We start from the raw sequence: 18,721 nt of genomic DNA on the forward strand, positions 1-18,721 counted from the left end.
CTTTCGTTTCCATTCAGGAACAGACTCAGGGGAAAGTAACTGCCCATGTATGTTACTATTAAGCTACTGTTGGCGTTCTTCAAGGGAGCTGTACATTGGGGGTAGAAGGTATTTGGAAATTAGGCACTGGAAACCGGTTCCCTCAATATTGTTACTGCAGTTTCGCGGACGTATCCGGGAGAGAGCGTTAGGGACATGATAAGCTCGTTAGGATGAAACTCACTCAAGTAAAGGCGAAATATTTTCATAAAATTTAAATCAATAACTTTTTCTTTATATTTGAATTGGGAGCAATGGCCATCGCGATAATAACAGAAATGGCCCAGGAACGGTAGAGGGTGTCTTGTACGTTGTAATTCTAAAATTTTAACTGCACAGAAAATATTTAGATGTATATTTACTCAGAATTTTTCCTATAATGTCTATTAATAAAAACATAGTTAAAAATTAGTGAAAAATTTCTAGCAACAAAATGAAAATGATGCCATTCCAAGGAATTATCCAGTCAGATCTAAAATTGTTTTAAATAACTCAGTTTTAGAACAAACCTCTCAAATCTTATATTTAGGTTGTGATTTTGACTCTGCCACTGAAAATAAAATACACAAATTCCAAGTTCCAAATAACTTCCGGGAATTCAGCCAGGTAACACTTTCAGCGACCGCCGACACTTCGGCGGGAGAACACCCCGCCATTTTCTCCCGCCGAAGTGTCGGCGGTCGCTGAAAGTGTTACCTGGCTGAATTCCCGGAAGTTATTTGAAAGTTGTATACGCCAGGAGAAACTCAGGTCTCAAATTCCAAGTTATCTGCGTTACTGTTAGCAGAACGTTGGGCCAAAAACTACATAAAGAGAGCACCATAAAATTTCATAAAGAGATGGCTGTTGATGTGATGGCCGATGGAAGCAAAAGCTTGTTTACCACGAAAAAACAAGAAAATAAATTTCGTACGGCAGAGATTCCTATTGAGGTCAAAATACTGCACGACAAGAGACATGATTAGAAATGACGACATTAGAGCAGAATTAAATATTTTTGTTTTGAAAGAAAAAATTCCAAAGTATCGTGAAAATTGGAGACACCTCATGTGAATGTCAGGTCACAGAATTCCCCAGAAGATCCTGAAATGCAAACCGAATGGGAAGAGAGATATTGGAAGATCTCGGGAAACATAGGAATGATTTTTTTCTGTGGGTTCGGAACAGGCAACAGCATAATTGTTGAAAGGAAGTTTATGATGATCATGATAATGTTGATGATGAGGACGTTGTCTGTTAGTGTAAGCCGGCCGAAGTGGCCGTGCGGTTAAAGGCGCTGCAGTCTGGAACCGCAAGACCGCTACGGTCCCAGGTTCGAATCCTGCCTCGGGCATGGATGTTTGTGATGGCCTTAGGTTAGTTAGGTTTAACTAGTTCTAAGTTCTAGGGGACTAATGACCTCAGCAGTTGAGTCCCATAGTGCTCAGAGCCATTTGAACCATTTTGTTAGTGTAAATTTTCATCACAGTTTTTTCGTAAGTCCAAGAACCGGTGAATTCTGTGCAACACCTCCTTTTCTAATCCTCATTTTCAAAAGTAGCATAATTCCTGACAATTTAGTATGAAACTATCACATAAACAGGCCCAGTGATCCAAGAAATGTCAGTCCTTTTCTTAGCCACAGTGGAGCTTCCCAACATCCTGAAAAAGAATTGCAATCTAATAATTTCACTCACGATGAAACTAATACGATGTTCAAGAATCAAAATTATGTTATTTTGTATTACATTGTATGAATCGTATCCCATGGATACCACAAACAGAAATCTTTATTATGTGGATAAGTGCCAAAGGCGTAAATTTTTTGAAGTGTAGCGTAATAGATTTCAATTAAAGAATATATCGCGAATATGAGCTAAACTGTAATGTTACGAATTCATTTTAAGAGACGTTATGAAAAGTTTCTTTCATTCAGTCGAAGATGCTGCACAGTTTAAAATCGTTTAATTGGGGCAGATTGCATGTGTATCCGTATATCTGATTCACTCAAATTCCAAATTCTCGGCATATTGTCAGAATCAGTGAAACACCTGCAGTTACAAGTGGCGTTAAAATAGACTAGGTGTATGTTCACTTGCTATAATGTTACAGTGTGGTGGGATAATGCATTCCTTATACATTCCGCGTATTTGATGATTTTAGCATCACACTTTGGCAGGGTAAGTGTACCTGTATGTGTCTCTGTCTAAATTCGTTATTATAGAGGAAATGTAACACTTTTGCTGGCAACAACATGAAAAATCTTTGTAGTTTCTAAGGGTACAAACAACTATTGTTGTATGTTTAATTTAATGTTCAGATTTGCGTGAATGTTGTCTGATTTTGTTTTGCAGACAGGTTTGAGGAAGCAGACGAGCCTTTATACTCAACCACAAGTTTTCCACCTGGTGCTGTGGCTTCTGCCGGTGAGTAAAATGTTAACAATTCCAATTACACAGAAACGAAAGGCATGAGTCAAATTGCGCGGACCGAAGATGCTAGAAAACGTGCGTGTACCATCCATTGGTATTAACGTGACCAGTCGTTGGAGAAGCCTGTGAAGAAACCTTTTTTTCTTTTTCAAAGCACCTGTCGCTGAACGGTAAAATCAACCTATTAGCGCAGATCTTTTGTGCTTATCGGAAACTTCCGTGAGCAGAGAAGTTGTGAAATCCTTAATAATTCTTCATTCATAATCCGTGATTCTATATTTCGAAATCACTGTTCAGAGGCAAGTCCTGAAATCCCGTACAATCGATGCACCAACAATTTTAATCATAGATAAATAGTATATTCCCAATATTTCTCACCAAGAACCCTGGGTTACTAAACCCTCGTAAAATATACGATTGCAATAGAGTATAAAACGGGATATTTTGTATTTATTTTGGTATTTAACGTACCAATCATAATAATAATAATAAATCTATTAACTGTAATAACTAATGCGTGGCCTACAAATTATGATCTCGTTTGAATGAAATACGGAGTAGTAAACTTGACGACGGTTTAGTAGCAATGCAACATTTTCCCCAATGCAGTGCTCTACGGTTAAATCGAAGTCACCCACCTACTTCACTCATTTACAGAAAAGAGAAACATTTGTATAAAAAGCGTTTAATTACTGTACGTACCACGAAGTAGTTGTCAAAAAACAGTACTTTACAACTCTCTGTGTAGAACCAGCATCAATTTAACTCTTCTAAAACCCCTCTTTTTTCAGATAATTCTCTCTCTGTACACTGAATTTTACCAAAAAATAATTCAGAATAAATTATTTTTTCATTAAATAATCTGTAGCTGTAGTCATGCTTATTCCAAATGCAGCTTAAATAATTCACTTAATTAAGCGTGAGGCGAGTTATCTATTTGAGGTTGTAATCATCATGTTTTTTTTATTTCATTCTACGAACAAATACCGTACTGGTTTTAGGTTGTAGCTGTTTGGTAGTTACTGAGCTGTTTGTGGTTAATCTTAGCAAATTCATGGAAAATCCTCTTTCCTTAAACTGTTTTCTAACGGTTAGTAGCATTTTGTTTGGTGCCTCCGTAAGTGGGCCTGTGATTATTTACACCTGCACTTGCATCACCTGCAAAAGGACAAAATTTGTGTCTGATGAGGACGTCATCCGTTCATGTGACAGTAAACAGAGTGAGACGACGAACTTTTTCACTTCAGATTTCTTTGCAAAAGGGTCCCAAGGGCATATTTTCTAATAACAAAGGTACCGTATTTGTCAAGAAATGTGTGTACTTTTCTCCTTTCAGTGTAGTTTACACATGGACGAACAGTGGCCAGGGACTCACAAAACAAATAGCAATGCGTTCTCGCAACTTTATTAATAACTGAGAAGGCACCACTTTGTTTTCCTTTAACGTAACTATGTTCTTTTTTTTGCGCCGGAATAGTAGATCTCGGTGACAGTAATTCAGTGACATCGAAGTTTCACTGAGCTAATAAGAAATCACGGAGTAAAAATAATTGAATTTAGGGATTTTTTTGTGCAGAAGGGCTCAAGATACACCGCAGAGGAAGAAATCTAACGGCTTCGTTCACGCGACCGTCCCGAGTGTCTCTGAATAAGACTGCCTCTTCCTACCCGCCAGTTTAGCAATTGATGGCTTATTAATGCACGTACTGCTACTGAAAAGTTACGAACAGGACATCCATCACGAGGGAACCACAACATCTGACTAGGTCCCAAGGGCATATTTTCTAGTAACAAGGGTACCGTATTTGTCAACAATTGTGTGTACTTTTCCCCTTTCAGTGTAGCATTAATGGAATGACTAATCACCACCTGTCCGATTATATTACACCACACATTCGCGCTCCACAGTCGGTTAAACACATGACAAAGCACGTGTACACCAACCGTTGCGCAGAAGAGGAGGAATCTCTCACATATAATCCAGTGAATTGTCGAAGTGGCCTCATCTTTAAGCATACTAACAGCAGAAAATTTATTGTCTTGCTAAAGAATCTACTGACAGCATTCAAAGTGATGTTGTAAATCGCTGTCATGTAGCACTTTATGTAGAGAAACGTAGAAACGTTTATATTTTTGTCTATGAAGAATACGCTGAACTCTTCTTTGGTTGTTACCAGTCACTATGTATTTGACAAGAAGTAACATAGGGATTAACTGTAGCAACTGAAAGAACAGTTACTTCTGCAGGTTCGTTGATGGCCGTCTTCCTTCGTATACCGGTACGTTTTCTGGGGGAAAAACTTCTATTCTCGCGAAGGCTTTTCGTTGTTTCAGCGGAGGTGGGACAAACTTCCAGCTTTTGGATGGGAACTGTTCTGCATACTCGACGGCAGTTCTTGATGTATTTACGTGACGACTCATCTCGGGTATCGGCCACACGTTTCCTTCGATAGTACCGTAATATCACATACCTATGCCTCAACGCCGCAAGTTTCCATGGCGAGAAGCGTAAACCTCCGGATGGCCGGCCATTCAATGGTAGCAGCAGGAGAACGAAAATCACTGTGTTCCACGTATTATTACTCCGTAATTTCTTCTCAGATCTACAAAAAAAGTTATCTCTGAATCTGTCTCATCGATATCTGCTATTCTGTCAGCAAAAGAAGTGTAGATCCATTTCAAAAAATTAAAATTGAGGCTTTGAGAATGAAAACATGATCCAAGTAGACTGTAATTTTCTTTTTAAGTAGAGCCTACTTCGACGATGTTGTCATTTTCATATCACGTCGAGACTGTGGACCCCCACAAAAATAAATTATTATGTTGAGGCCTTTATCACGGTTATTAATGAAGCTCAAGAGAGGTGTTGATCTTTTGTCTGATGAGCCCGCAGTCACTGCCGTCTTAGGTGGCAGATTACAAGTGTGGGTACTGCGTGAAAGTCAGTATTACATGAGCAATTTAGGCATCTCATTCTGTACATTAGCGTGACATGACAGAATTTTGTTGCTACTTGTTAATCATACGTAGAGCTTAAAACAGAAACAGAGTTGTGGCTTTATTTATTCTGTCGCTTATTACACATGAAAGATCATTGCTGTTGAACGCTTTACAGGACAACCGCAGGCGCTGCACATATCCGAGATCACCTGGCTAGGCGGTATCTCCAACTCCTCACACGTTACACTCGAAGTGAATGGTACGGCAGAGACCTACGAATTGGCCCTCAACAAGGTAAGAAAGTAGTTCAAACTAGACAGTACTGATATGGTCACGTATTTTTTTTAATTATGTGATGGTAGATTAACAGTAATCAAAGCAGTTTGTTTCTGTAGATGTCCAAAAGCATCACTTGCAGAAGATAGCTGTATAATATCTGGAGCAGAGAACCTAACTTTCCACGGAGAGGGTGAAATATGAAGTGTTTTCTTTCTGAGGGACATATGACGACGAGTTAGAACTGTAAATTTCCGGAGAGTTTCTCACACTTTTTATTTCTTACCCAAAAACATCATGTGTTTCATAGTTTTTACAACGTCTACGTTTACAGATTTCTGCCTCTGCCGTACGCACCACTAATCTGTGTTGATGAGGCCAACGGACGCCACCCTGAATACATTTTCTGTTAAATGAAGATAAGCATATAATGTGAAGACACAATGTGGAGGGTTGCCTTTCAGAATCAGTTCACAGGGGAAACTTAGTGTGTTCATTTGAAGCGTGACGGTAGGTTCCACAAGTTAGGGAATTCCGTCAAACAGAGTTTCTTAGATCTTGGCCGTACTCTACTAAATTGTACTTCACTATCTAGTCTGCAGAAATTTTTTTTTAGCTGTTACACCGTTGCAAATAAGTAAGCTGCCCTGAAAAGCTTCGTACTAACCTCGTAACTTGCGTATTTAGTACTTTGTTCATTGTTTAACGAGAGCTTGGCCCTCAATACTCTTTTGATCACACGAAGATGCTAAGTACAGCCACGTGTGAAATGAAACAGAAAGTAAATTTGCTTTCTCAGTGCAGGTGAGTAAAGCTCTGTGTCTCCAAACGTGAACTAGAGAATGCGTTTTTTGGTGACTGTCCCTTCGTGTGGTTGGGTGTAGTCGACAGAACATGCTGATAACTCAAACGTTTTGGGTTGTCAGTAGGTTGCGGCAGAAATGCGCGATGCCTGATTGGAGACAACTGGGAGGGCCATGAAGACCAAAACCGAACGTAAGTGGCTCAACTCGGTCATTACGGCCTCTAGGAGTCCATTACAAACAACAGTAAGAACGCCCTAATGCCGAAGTTCCAAGAACACGTCAAGGGAACACCTGGAATGGAATCTCAGTCAGTGCATAGGGTTCTCTTCGCCGACGAATGCAGGGTTTGTCTGACGTCAGATTATCGTGGTAGAAGAGTGCCCAGGCGAGCATGCACAGTCGCACTTCTCCAGGCAAGTTGTGTGTGTGTGTGTGTGTGTGTGTGTGTGTGTGTGTGTGTGTGAATTCCTAAAGGACCAAACTGCTGAGGTCATCGGTCCCTAGTCTTACACACTACTTTAACTAACTTATGCTAAGAACGACACATACACCCATGCCCGAGGGAGGACTCGAATCTCCGGCGGGAGATGCCGCGCAGTCCGTGACATGACGCCTCAAACCACGTGGCCACTCCGCTCCTACGGCCGCAGGTTCGAATTCTGCCTCGGGCATGGAAGTGTGTAATGTCCTTAGGTTAGTTAGGTTTAGTTAGTTCTAAGTTCTAGGCGACTAATGACCTCAGAAGTTAAGTCGCATAGTGCTCAGAGCCACTCCGCGCGGCCCAGGCAAATTGACTGACCGTGCTTTGGGCCAGTTGAAAATAATAGTGCATAGCCATAGGGGCCTTCCTCAGACACTGAATGACCTCCAGAGGGCTGCCGTCGAACAGTCGAACAGCCTTAAGCAGTGTCTTGATCACCAAACGAGATAAGAGTATGTTACAATGCACGGGTTAGAGGGACACGGTATTGAAGTTACCCGACAGCAGATTTTTATTTCAAAAATGTGCAAAGATGAGAACTTTTTAAAATACTTCCTCTATTTTATGAGCGTAAGCTTTCACAACCGGAGTCTGTTTGAGTAAGACTGTTCGCGGTGTGTGGCCGCGTTATATAAAACTGCAGAGAGTACGGCTGCTTTTGCAGGAGGACTGCATGCAGAAGCAGTTCAAAACTTGGTGGTCCTACCACTCAGGACGCGGACGCACGCCCAGAAGGATTTTATTGACGTACTTTTGTTTTGGCTAATTTTAAATTTTATTTCACATTATAACATCATTCTTGGTTTCATAAGGCTGAGTCTTTCTTCTCCTTGAATCTAATCCCACCTCATTCCCAGATATGTAGGCGGTGCCAGCCTTTTGCTGGGAAGCTGAGGTTGGTGATAGCAGAATGTTTCGAAATGCTGTAAACTTTGATCGAGCAGCAGTTTGCTAACCTCAATAGCATGCATAGTGGAAAGGTGGTATTCCATTATTGCGAGGCGATTACCCCAATCAGACCGCTTGTTTCCAAACCGATAGCACGATCGCCTGAACTGACGGCATTAGGCTTCTTCCACAGGGACCATGTAAGGCATGTGACCCACAACGGAGTCCCAACAAGTACGGAACACATGAGGGAGCGACTGACTACTACGTGTAAAGCGATTACTTCAGATATGTTAAGAGCAGTGTGTCCGTTTGCGACTGACAAAGTTGTTTTTGCAGTGACTCATACTACTCAGGGACTAATGGAAACGGACAAAACGTGTCCGAGCACTTTCCCCAGAAAACCTCTCACTGCAGACAAGGGCATGGTGTTTATTTACGTATCCGAGCCGCTAATGAAAATAAAACTTTGTTTCCTTTTTCGTTTTACGCCCCAGCACAAAAAAGTCGCGCTACGAAGGGCTTATTCAGATTAGTCACAAATTAATATTCATCAAGGTATCGGCAGAAAAAGTAAAATTTTAAACTTTGGCGGCCGATGGATGAATCTGTGCAGTGCATTTTCACCTTGCAGCTGGAAAGGACAGTAAACAGGGAACATGTCAATGCCAGGGCATAAAGTCTTGGCAACTTTCATCCCGCGTACTCAGTTGGACAATAACTACTCGTATGCCTCACAGACATACGCGTGAACAATATGCGCAGACGTCAGCATTTGAGAGAGGACATGTAGTTGGGCTCAGAGAAGCCGGTTGGAGTAACTGGCGAACCGCTAGACATTTGAATAGGCCCAATACCACTCGTCGACGACGTTGGCAGGTAAGGGTGAACCACTGCCGAACACAGTGTGAAGAAGGAAGCGGTCGACCCAGAGAGACGACAGAACTTGAAGGTCGGAACAATCGCCAGAGAGGAATTCAGACTTTGGATTCATCATTATCATCGATCCGACGTGCAACTGGTGTTTCAGTGACCATAAGGACAATAATAGGCGGTTTTGCAGAACGAGGGCTGAGTTTACGGTGCCCCCAGTTCTGACTACCACTAACCTCTGTACACCAACAAGCCCATTTGCACTGGTGTTGGGCACATTAGGCCTGCAGTCTCATCGGCTGGAGCAGAATTATGTTCAGTGATGAGTCCCGCTTCTCACTGAGCCCCGATAATCAGCGAAGACGCGTTTGGAGACGCCCTCAGCGTTGGTGGGACACCAGATTGACTGTCGCCAGCCATTCGGCCCGACAACCAGGTGTGGTGGTCTGGGGTGCCATTTCTTTTTGTAGCAGGTACCTTCTGCACGTCATCCAAGGTACTCTTACAGCACAGTGTTCGTCAGCGATCTTCTACGTCCCGTTTTGTTGGCTTTCATGTCAAGTCATCCTGAGGTTACATTTCGGCAAGATAAAGACTGCCTGCACACGGCGAGAGCCTCTACTGCTTGTCTTCTTGCTTGCCAAAACCTGCCATCGCCAGCAAGGTCGCTGGATCTCTCATCCAATTGAGAATGTTTAGAGCATTGTGGACAGGGCCCTCCAACCAACTAGGGATTTTCACGATACAACGCGCCAGTTGCGCAGAATTTGGCACGATATCCCACAGGACGACATCCAACGAGTCTATCAATCAATGCCAAGCCGAATAACTGCTTGTATATGGGCCATAAGTGGATCAACACGTTACTGACTTGGTCAATTTGTGAAGCTCTTCCTCTTGAATAAATCATTCAATTTTTCTGAAACTGTAATTATTTGCTTGTCTGTATATGTTCACCACATCTACCGATTTCCGTCTCATTCAGATAATTCGTTCATGGTACATCGTTTTATTTTTTTTATTTTTTATTTTTTCTTAGAATTGATGAATTTTTATGTGTTATGTTTTTTTGTCCATAACAAAAATAAATCATCGAAATTCGGTACGTTTCGGCATCTATCTGCATTTTGCCTCTTTCGTGCGCCTCAGTTTGTTTCTCAATGTGTGTTATGTCATCATTCGTCAGTTAATTATGCACTGACAGCATATTAAATATTATTTTCATCACTTTCGTTCTAGGTGTATGCAACACTCTTTATTCTTTATTCCCTTCACTTTTAGCTTGGTTTCGCTAGTAAGCGCTAAAAAGCGAAGGAAGACGTATTAGATGTTACATCTGCGATAGTTGTTTCCACTCTGCTGCTGATTCTGATTAACGCTTGTGAGCAGCAGAAGTAAAATAAACAGGATGGTCCATATGTGTGTTAGCATGCTTTTAAAATCAAAACAGGTGGATAATCAGAAATTTAATGTAAAGGAACATGAGATGGGAGAGGGGGAAGACCTGTAAGAGTATCGGAAGCTGCCCTCTTGGATTCAACTCTTAATTTTGAAACAGAAGTCCAAGTGACATTTCAAACAAAGAGATAATTACACGAGAAAAACAATTATGCCACAACTTTTCCAAACAGTCTCTGTGTTTTTGGTTTTTCTTTTCTGAGCCCACTCGTTGTGTCTGGATTTCTGGGACATTTTGTTTAGGGTTCATAATGCTGTACTCGAGTTTCGTTTGAAGTCATGACTTTGTGGAGAAAAACTTCACATTTAATCTCGTAACTTGTGAAATGCTGCTCACCAGATACGAAATAAAATTGTGGCAGCTGATGAAAAATGGATCCTAAGCGTCGGAAAGCATGGGTGAATGAAGGCAAGCTATCGACATCCACTGCAAGACCAAATCACTTTGGAATGAAGACAATGCTCTGTGTTTGGTGGGATCAGGAAGGTGTCATCTACTACGAGCTTCTAAACCTGGTGAAACCGTTAACACCTATCGCTACCAACAGGAAATGATCGATTTAAATCACGCATTACTTGAAAAACTACCGGAATATGGGAAAAGGCAACCAAAGTCATGCGGCTCCATGCTCACACACAGCAAAACGGCTCAGGGAAACGATCGAGCTGTCCGTTGGGAAATATTAGGTCAGGTGGCTTATTCTCCAGACTTGATTCCGTCCGATTACATCTATTTGCATCACTGGGACAGCCTCTTGCTGAACAGCGCTTGAATTCGCATGAAAATGTAAGAAAATGGCTCGCTGACTGGTTCGCTTCAAAAGAGGAACCGTTTCTTTGGGGTGGCATTCATAGCCTCCCGGAGAGGTGGGAGAAATTTATAAATGGCAATGGAGATTATTTTCAATAAAATACTGTTTATCAGTTTCAAACAATGGACATGTAATTATCGCAACCAAATTCTGGTTTCATACTTCTACTCCTGGTATATACGGGGGCAAGGAACAGCTCTGCGACAGCTTCCCGGCGCGTAGCCCAGCTCTGCTCTGTTGCGCCGCTCCACAGTAAGTTGCGACTCACACAGGAAGCAAAGTTGTCTAAAACAATAAATTAATTTGAATTAGTGCACATCATTGTTCTGAAGGGGTACTTTGTACTGAACTCACTGCATCCAATTCATTATAAATACATTTTATGCTATATAAACGTTTAGCTCTGAAAAGGTAGGGTGTTCATTTCACTCCTGCTACTCATCTGGAAGAGGTCAGTATCGTCATTTTGGGTTACGTATTGGTGTGTCTTCATCACAGCTGATTTGTCCTTTTCGTTCTTTAAACCTTCCTCTTCAATATTTTGTCCATGATTTTTCTACTTTCTTCTTAGTGATGCTGTATTTTATAACGCATTGCCATGTTGTGGGAGTGGTTTTCCCTCCCTCGAGTATGCCACCATGCATAGCATACATGAACACACAAATGCGTGTGTGTAGTGTGTTGGGGGGAGGGATGTGTCCACATGCAGAAAGAGATGATCTAAGCAAGAACACTAAAAACGGTGGTTCATGTAACATGGGCTTGTATATATATCAGCGTGGGTGTGTCCACATGCAGGAAGAGATGATCTGTGCAAGACGACGATAAAGATTGGTTCACGTACCATGGGAACATATATATGAGCTCATGGTTCATCAACCACTCTTTCTCGTGGTTTTGCACAGATCATCTCTTCGTGCATGTGGACACACCAAGCCCCCACACTAGATACACTCACACACACACACGCACGCACACGCACGCACACACACACAAACACACACACACACACACACACATACGCTTATAAGGGCGTCGCAGCGCAGATTGTGCTCAGAAATAATTGCTAAGAAAAAATTACATACGTTGCACCATTTACACGAATTAATTAGCGTTGAAATTAGCCATTCAGGCCCTTGGGGCGAAAATTCATGTGGAACTAAACGAAGAACGCGTTTGGCGACAGCGTCTCTGGTGGGCCGCTTGACTTAAGTGTTTCCATTTAGCCTCGCGGTAGACTGTTGTTTCATGAATATCGTTTTCGGGTAGCGTGCTGCGATTTTAAGTTATGAAGTAGGTCTGCTAGACATCTCAGAACTGAAAGGCTTTTTCTTTCCTTCACAGACGGAGACGCAGCTGGAGGAGTGTGTGACACCTGGTGGAGGTTCCGGGCAGTGCCGCCACCTGGCCAACTGCGTGCTGCCCAACTTCACTGACAGCCTGGATGACTTCCTGCCCTACCGCTGTATGGTCGACGGCAGGTCGGTACTTGCTTACAGTGTATGGCTATTTCGAAAAACGTTGCCGCGTTACTTGTGCAGAATAGAAACCCTCGTCTCGGTTGGCGATGTTGTCTGCTGAATCACAAAAGGTTGAGGCTGTTTATAAGGAAGCTGTGTAAATACAGTGGGCGGAGAGTCTCTCAGCTGAGGCGAGGGCTTCGATCTCGATAACTGAAGGAAACCAATCACTTCATGTCTGCGCTCTCGAATTATTCGTCTTCGGTTTCCGAGCTTAAACTGCCATCCATTATAATTACCAAGCACATAATTTGTAAGCGCTGACGATTTCCAAACTCGACGCTTCCTACATTTTCATGTCAAACACATAAGTTTCATCTAAGACTTACGCTGTTTTGCCAACTGACTTATATGTGAAACTTTATTATTTTACTCTACAGTATATCGATGTGTGATATGGTTTTAGAATTTTAGCACACTCAGAATTCTAAGTCACCAGCTCGTCTTGATGGCTGTGCGCTGAATAGCCAAAATATCGGAAGATGAAGCATTTCTGTCCCTGATGCGCACCCGAAAGATTGTGAAATAACTTTATGTTCATATTTTAACAATTTCCTGTCAAGTCCAGAAGAAAAATTAATTAATTTTACGCGAGCTCTCAGAAGAAAATATTTTAGAATAATTTAAAATCACAGTGACAACATGATCCCTAATCGTGTGCTAAACCGGGTATCCTGATTCGTTCTCTACAGTATTTCGGCTATCCCAAATAGTAAATAATCAAAAACATCTGAATATCGTCTCGAAAATGAACACTTCATTTCACTGAAAACATGCTATAACCAGTGAGGAACCGAGTACATGGCCATAAAAAGTTTTAAATTAAGAGTATCTCGCTTTCAGTTACTAATGACAACTTTTGATAAAGCGACAAATTCGTTTCATACACTGGGTAAATAAATGAAAAATTCGAATCTTTGGAAGAAGCCGTACAATAGACACAAGGCTGCTATTGTAGTTGCCTGATTTCTGGCTGTATTTTGGACTTTTAGCTGCTCAGGTCGCAGTCACATGAGCTTCTTATAAACATGTCATTTGAGGAGCTTTGTATATCAAAATGAACATTTTGTTACAGACGGAAAGTACAGTGAAATATCAATTAAGTATGACATTTTAACGTTACGTATGGCTTAGCGGAAAATGACATGATTTCAGCAGGATATTTGTACAAAAAATCTGCAACAGTCTATCAATGACGTCTTTACTTGTCCGTGCTGCGATCTGAATACGAACTGCCTCAACACGAAACCGCTCATTTTGTATGACAGCGTTTTCTTTCAATTCCATGACTCTTTAGAGTGTTGTAGTACTTTTACATATTCCTTAATATAGTAGTCTTGCGCGTCCGTCATCGGTTTTAGAGAAATTACTGAACTGGAAAAGTCTGAGATGCGAGGGAGTCAGAACTACTCAGACACCTTCTCTGTTCTAGTAAACGAGTGGATTGTGCACTTATTTTTTTGAACAACGTTTGTATTTCTGTTCCAGCTATGTCGGCGTTTGCTGTCCGAACGACGCATTGCCCACAGCGCTCGTTGAATGAGGCTCACGCTGACTGTCGAGACCGCTACTCTAAGCAGAGGTCTGCTCCAGAAATTGCCTTCCACAGCTATGGAGAGCAAAATATGAATTTTTGACGATCGTGCAAAGGCCAAAGCTTGTTGAAAAATTTGTGAAGTATTGTTCTTTTCCGGTTATTCAGAGAAATTAAATAATGTCACAATGGAGAGGTAGTTCCATTTTATTTTGATAATACTGATTTCTTTCCCTGAATAACGCCATTTCTCTGCAGCACTTTACTATAACATCATCAATAACGACACAAAGCCACTGTTTGCTGACGACGTAAAACAAAGTCATGGTACGGTCATGACGCAAATGCATAAACTTATGACAGTTGACATTCGTCTACCAGTGAAGAAGTTGGCCTTCACCACCAGGGAAGACTACAGAAATAAATGGAATATTTACGAGAAATTACAGTAAATCTCAGACGTAACGGACTTTCCACATCCACAGTTAAGCAGGTCTTTCTAATTCTACGCTGTCTCACATGCACAGTGAGAATTACCAAAGACATCCAAGAAGGCTTCATCGAAGTTAACACAAGCTACGAGGTAGAAAAACTGAAGTTCATTCAAGATGCACTAGGTAACATGTGCGAAATCCCCTGCTTTTGAAAAGCTATCGCGTCCCAGAAAGTTAACGGTGAGCTGGGTACGCATTTAAGATGTATGATTATTTAAATGAGTTCAATTTTAATGGATTGCACCAAAGGGACTAACTATAGATTCCAGTGTGGATATTTACACAAATCTTTATTTTAACATTAACAGAGGGTGCCTGACAGAAACAATATTTCGATAAACACAATAACCGTTCATTGGGCAATGTAGTTTCCAAGCAACGTCAAAACTGCGCAGTTTCCTGCAATATTTTTTAGTTTCATCCTTGGACGGGAAATGACGCTTACGATCAACTTTGAAGATAATGTTTCACATCTAGTTTTCCTTTAAAGAGGAATAGCCCTATATATTTCCTTCATTTATCGTAAATTAACTCTGTTTTCTAGTTTAATAGGAACTATAGGTAACTTCAAAACGTTTTAAAAAACTATTGGTTTCTAACAAAGGTTTTTATGTTGCCTTAATACAAATCTCGTTTTGGGTATTTGCTTCAATTCTTATAGGTAATTAGTAACTTTTAGCTTAATAGATTAAAAGATGATCAGCTGGCTTAATTTACTGTTATTTGTTCAGTGACATGTAACACTTTGTACCAGCCAAAATGCATCCCCACTGTGAATGCTGTTCTCGAACACAGGATGAGTTGGTTGACATTAGTAAGCAGCAGGAAATCGCCATGACTACTGTCAAACGACTGGCAGATCTGTGTGTTCGAAGAGCTCTTGAGAGCCGTGAACCTGTGATTCCTGTACCAGAGCTCTCCTGTGGATACTGTCTCCTCTGAAGAGAGCACAGGATCTGTCATTACTGGTTCACTTGACTGTGAGTCGTGTTTCAGTGGAAGAGCTAGGCAGGAACGAGGATCAGGGAGGACTCAGGATGTTGTATTGATCCCACTTACCAATAAATCTGAAGTGCTGTCTTTCACTGAAACTGAAACTGGGCCAGTGGGACTCACTTAACCCGTTATTGGGAAACTTGTTCTGGCCGGTATTAAATGGAGGCAAACACCAATGACGGGGGGGGGGGGGGAGGGGGGGAGGGGGTCCGTTAGCCGTCGGCAGTTCAGACGTATGGCAAGTGATGGTGCCCCTTAGAGAAATGGCAGCAAGGGACAGGGAAGGTCACTAGATGCACTTAATGTGTATACCTGGGGCCTTATTCAATACATTGAAAAGCCTACTCCAGCAGCCATTGAGGGAACAGGGTGCAACCAGCTGCAGTTTGTTGTGCAAGGTAGAACAAATGATGGCTGCCGCTCTGCCGCCTGGGCTCCAAAGTCATACTTGGGTCAGAGATATCTGAGAAGACCAGCCTTGTGCATGGTTTAGATGATGCTCACAATTTGCGGCATTGCCCACAGAACTGATCGTGGCCCTTTGGTTCTGGATCGAATGGAAAGACTGAACCAGAGACTTCGAAAATTCTGTGACGAGCTTGGCTGCAATTTCCTTAACTTGCGCTATGGGGTTGAGAACTGTAAGGGCTTCCTAAATGGGTCAGGTCAGAGGCTGCTACTCAGCTGACTGTCTGTGTGTGGGTGTAAACAAGGCCTTTTTAGATTAGGCGGTTCTCCATCTAGTCCAGGTAGCGATAGCTGTAGGAAATACTGAAGTATCAGTGTAAGATCGAAACAAACACATCCCACATATCGTTATTAAAACCCTAGAGGTAAATTGCCGAAGCACTAGCAACAAAGTGCCAGAGTTTGAAGCGCTCATGAAAAGCAGTGAAGCTCACATAATACTAGGTTCAGAAAGTTGGTTACAACCTGAAACTGATAACAGTGAGATTTTTGGGGAAAATTTAAGTGTCTATCGAAAGGATACGCAAATGAGAAATGATGGTAGTGTAGGAGTATTTATCGCAATAGACAAGAAATTCAAATCCACCGAGGTAGAAGTTCAAGCTGCATATGAGACACTTTGGGCAAGACTCAGTGTCAAAGGTTGGCATAAAATGGTAACTGGATCCTTCTATTGACCACCACACTCATCTCCTGATGTCACGGAAAACTTTAAACAAAAGCTCAATTCACTTGTATGAAAGTTCCCCAATCATATTGTAATCATCGGTGGAGACTTTAATCAACCAACAATTAATTGGGAAAATTATAGTTTCGTTAGTGATGGGCATGGTAAGACATCCTGTGAAACTTCACTAAATGCCTTCTCTGAAACTACCTAGAACAGATAGTTAGGAAGTCCGCTCACGAATATATTGTATTTTTTTTATTTATAGACACAGTCACATTCTTATGACACAATCATAACCGGTTTCGGCCATACAATGACCATCTTCAGATTCTATAACAATACAAAAGAAAATTTATGTTAAAACCTAAAAATAAGTGAAGTATTTAACCAGGCTTATTAGTAATCAAACTGAATTTATGAGAAATACGTATAGTTCATACCTAAAGGCGGCATACACTGAACACAAGTTCATGCGTTGTCAAACTAGCTATAAAATGTAAAAACCAGTATTATATAGATATAAAAATTTGGTAGACTATGTTCCCTCTCTTTGCGCTAGATGCGTGCGCCCTCTATAAGGTAGTCTTTATTTTTCAAAAGCCTAAAATATGACAAATTTACTATTAATATTTAGGTCAAATGTATATAAAATTTAAAATTACCGAACAGATCGTTAAATCATTTAAATAATTCAGAACAAAGAGAAAACATTACTATAGGTGAAAATAGTAGTAGCGCTAGTAGAGTGTATTTCTGACACCCGATGGCGCTGTATTTCCGGCTATTGCCTGTTTATACCGTTGTCCATTAGTACGGCAGGGACGACACGGGCAGGTGGATGGCACGCTCCTCCGCCTTAGAGATTGTTGACATCTGCTGCGGCCTGCACTAGACAGTGCAATACTCGACCGCCGGAAGGCTCCATCCTCAGCTGAAGCAAAACGATTCGCTAGGTGAACAGATCGTCAGTTAGATTACTAATAAGTCTGGTTAAATATCGCACTTATTTTTAAGTTTTGATATAAGTTTTCTGTTGTATTGTTTAGAATCTGACGATGATCGTTGTATGGCCGAAAGAATGTGATTGCGCCTACAAATAAACAAAATTTTTTTACAAAATAACCAATCACTCACTCCAATGACAAAACGTCGTTTTTTCGAAAATGGAAATATGTATTCGATATAGTGGCAATAAATAGACCTGAGCTCTTTGAAGATACCAATATCGAAACTTAATCGGTGGCAATGATGCGATTGTGGAAATAATGATTGCCAAAGAACAAAGGACAACTAAAACAAGCAGAAACATATATATGTTCAGTAAACTAGATAAAAAATCAGTAGTGTCATATCTCACTGAGGAAATTGCAACTTTCAGCACAGGGCAGGGCCATGTAGAGGAACTCCGGTTCAAGTTTAAAAGAAAAGACCGTGCACTGGGTAGACATGTACCCAGTAGAACAGTTCATAATGGGAGGGAAATTCCGTGGTATATAGCCACTGTAAAAAAACTTCTAAAGAAAAAGAGATTACCGCATAATGATGTACAACAAAGCATAGGGCGATAGATAGAGAGATACTGAATGAAAACGTTAGGCGTCGAGAGAGAAAAGCGTGATGCCTTCAGTGACTATCGTAGCAGAATGTTGTCAAGTGATCTTTCACAGAACCCAAGGAAGTTCTGGTCGTACTGACAGGCTGTAAGTGGCACCAAAGTTCCAGTAGATGCTGTATCTCTTGATTCCCAAAAAGCATTTGACTCAGTACCACATCTGCACTTATTGTCAGAAGTAAGTGCAGAACTACGATCATATTGGCTATCAAGTGAAATTTGCGACTGGATTGAGGATTTATTGGTAGTGAGGACGCGGCATGTTATCTAGGATGCAGAGTCATCGTCAGCTGTAGAAGTAATTTTAGGAGTGCCCCAGGGAAGTGTGTTGGGACCCTTGATGTTCCTGCTGTATATTAATGACCTTGTAGACAATAGTAAAATCAGGTTTTTCGCAGATTATGCAGTTATCTATAATCAAGTACAGTGAGCTTTCAAAGTGG

General features: G+C 41.3%; 1 protein-coding gene across 2 annotated transcripts in view; it reads left to right on the forward strand.

The window, feature by feature from the left end:
* The window catches only part of LOC124797560 (inter-alpha-trypsin inhibitor heavy chain H4-like), a 127,425-nt gene extending 113,194 nt beyond the window's left edge, over nt 1-14,231 (forward strand). For both annotated transcript variants that reach the window (XM_047260795.1, XM_047260796.1), the window contains 4 exons: nt 2,373-2,444; nt 5,566-5,684; nt 12,329-12,465; nt 13,993-14,231. In XM_047260795.1, coding sequence (XP_047116751.1) covers nt 2,373-2,444; nt 5,566-5,684; nt 12,329-12,465; nt 13,993-14,047 — 383 coding nt within the window. In that variant the 3' untranslated portion in view covers nt 14,048-14,231. The remainder of the gene's footprint in view (nt 1-2,372; nt 2,445-5,565; nt 5,685-12,328; nt 12,466-13,992) is intronic.
* The last annotated feature ends 4,490 nt before the right edge of the window (nt 14,232-18,721 follow it).

This window comes from Schistocerca piceifrons, chromosome 1, assembly GCF_021461385.2.
Source record: "Schistocerca piceifrons isolate TAMUIC-IGC-003096 chromosome 1, iqSchPice1.1, whole genome shotgun sequence".
Classification (NCBI taxonomy): Eukaryota; Metazoa; Arthropoda; class Insecta; order Orthoptera; family Acrididae; genus Schistocerca; species Schistocerca piceifrons.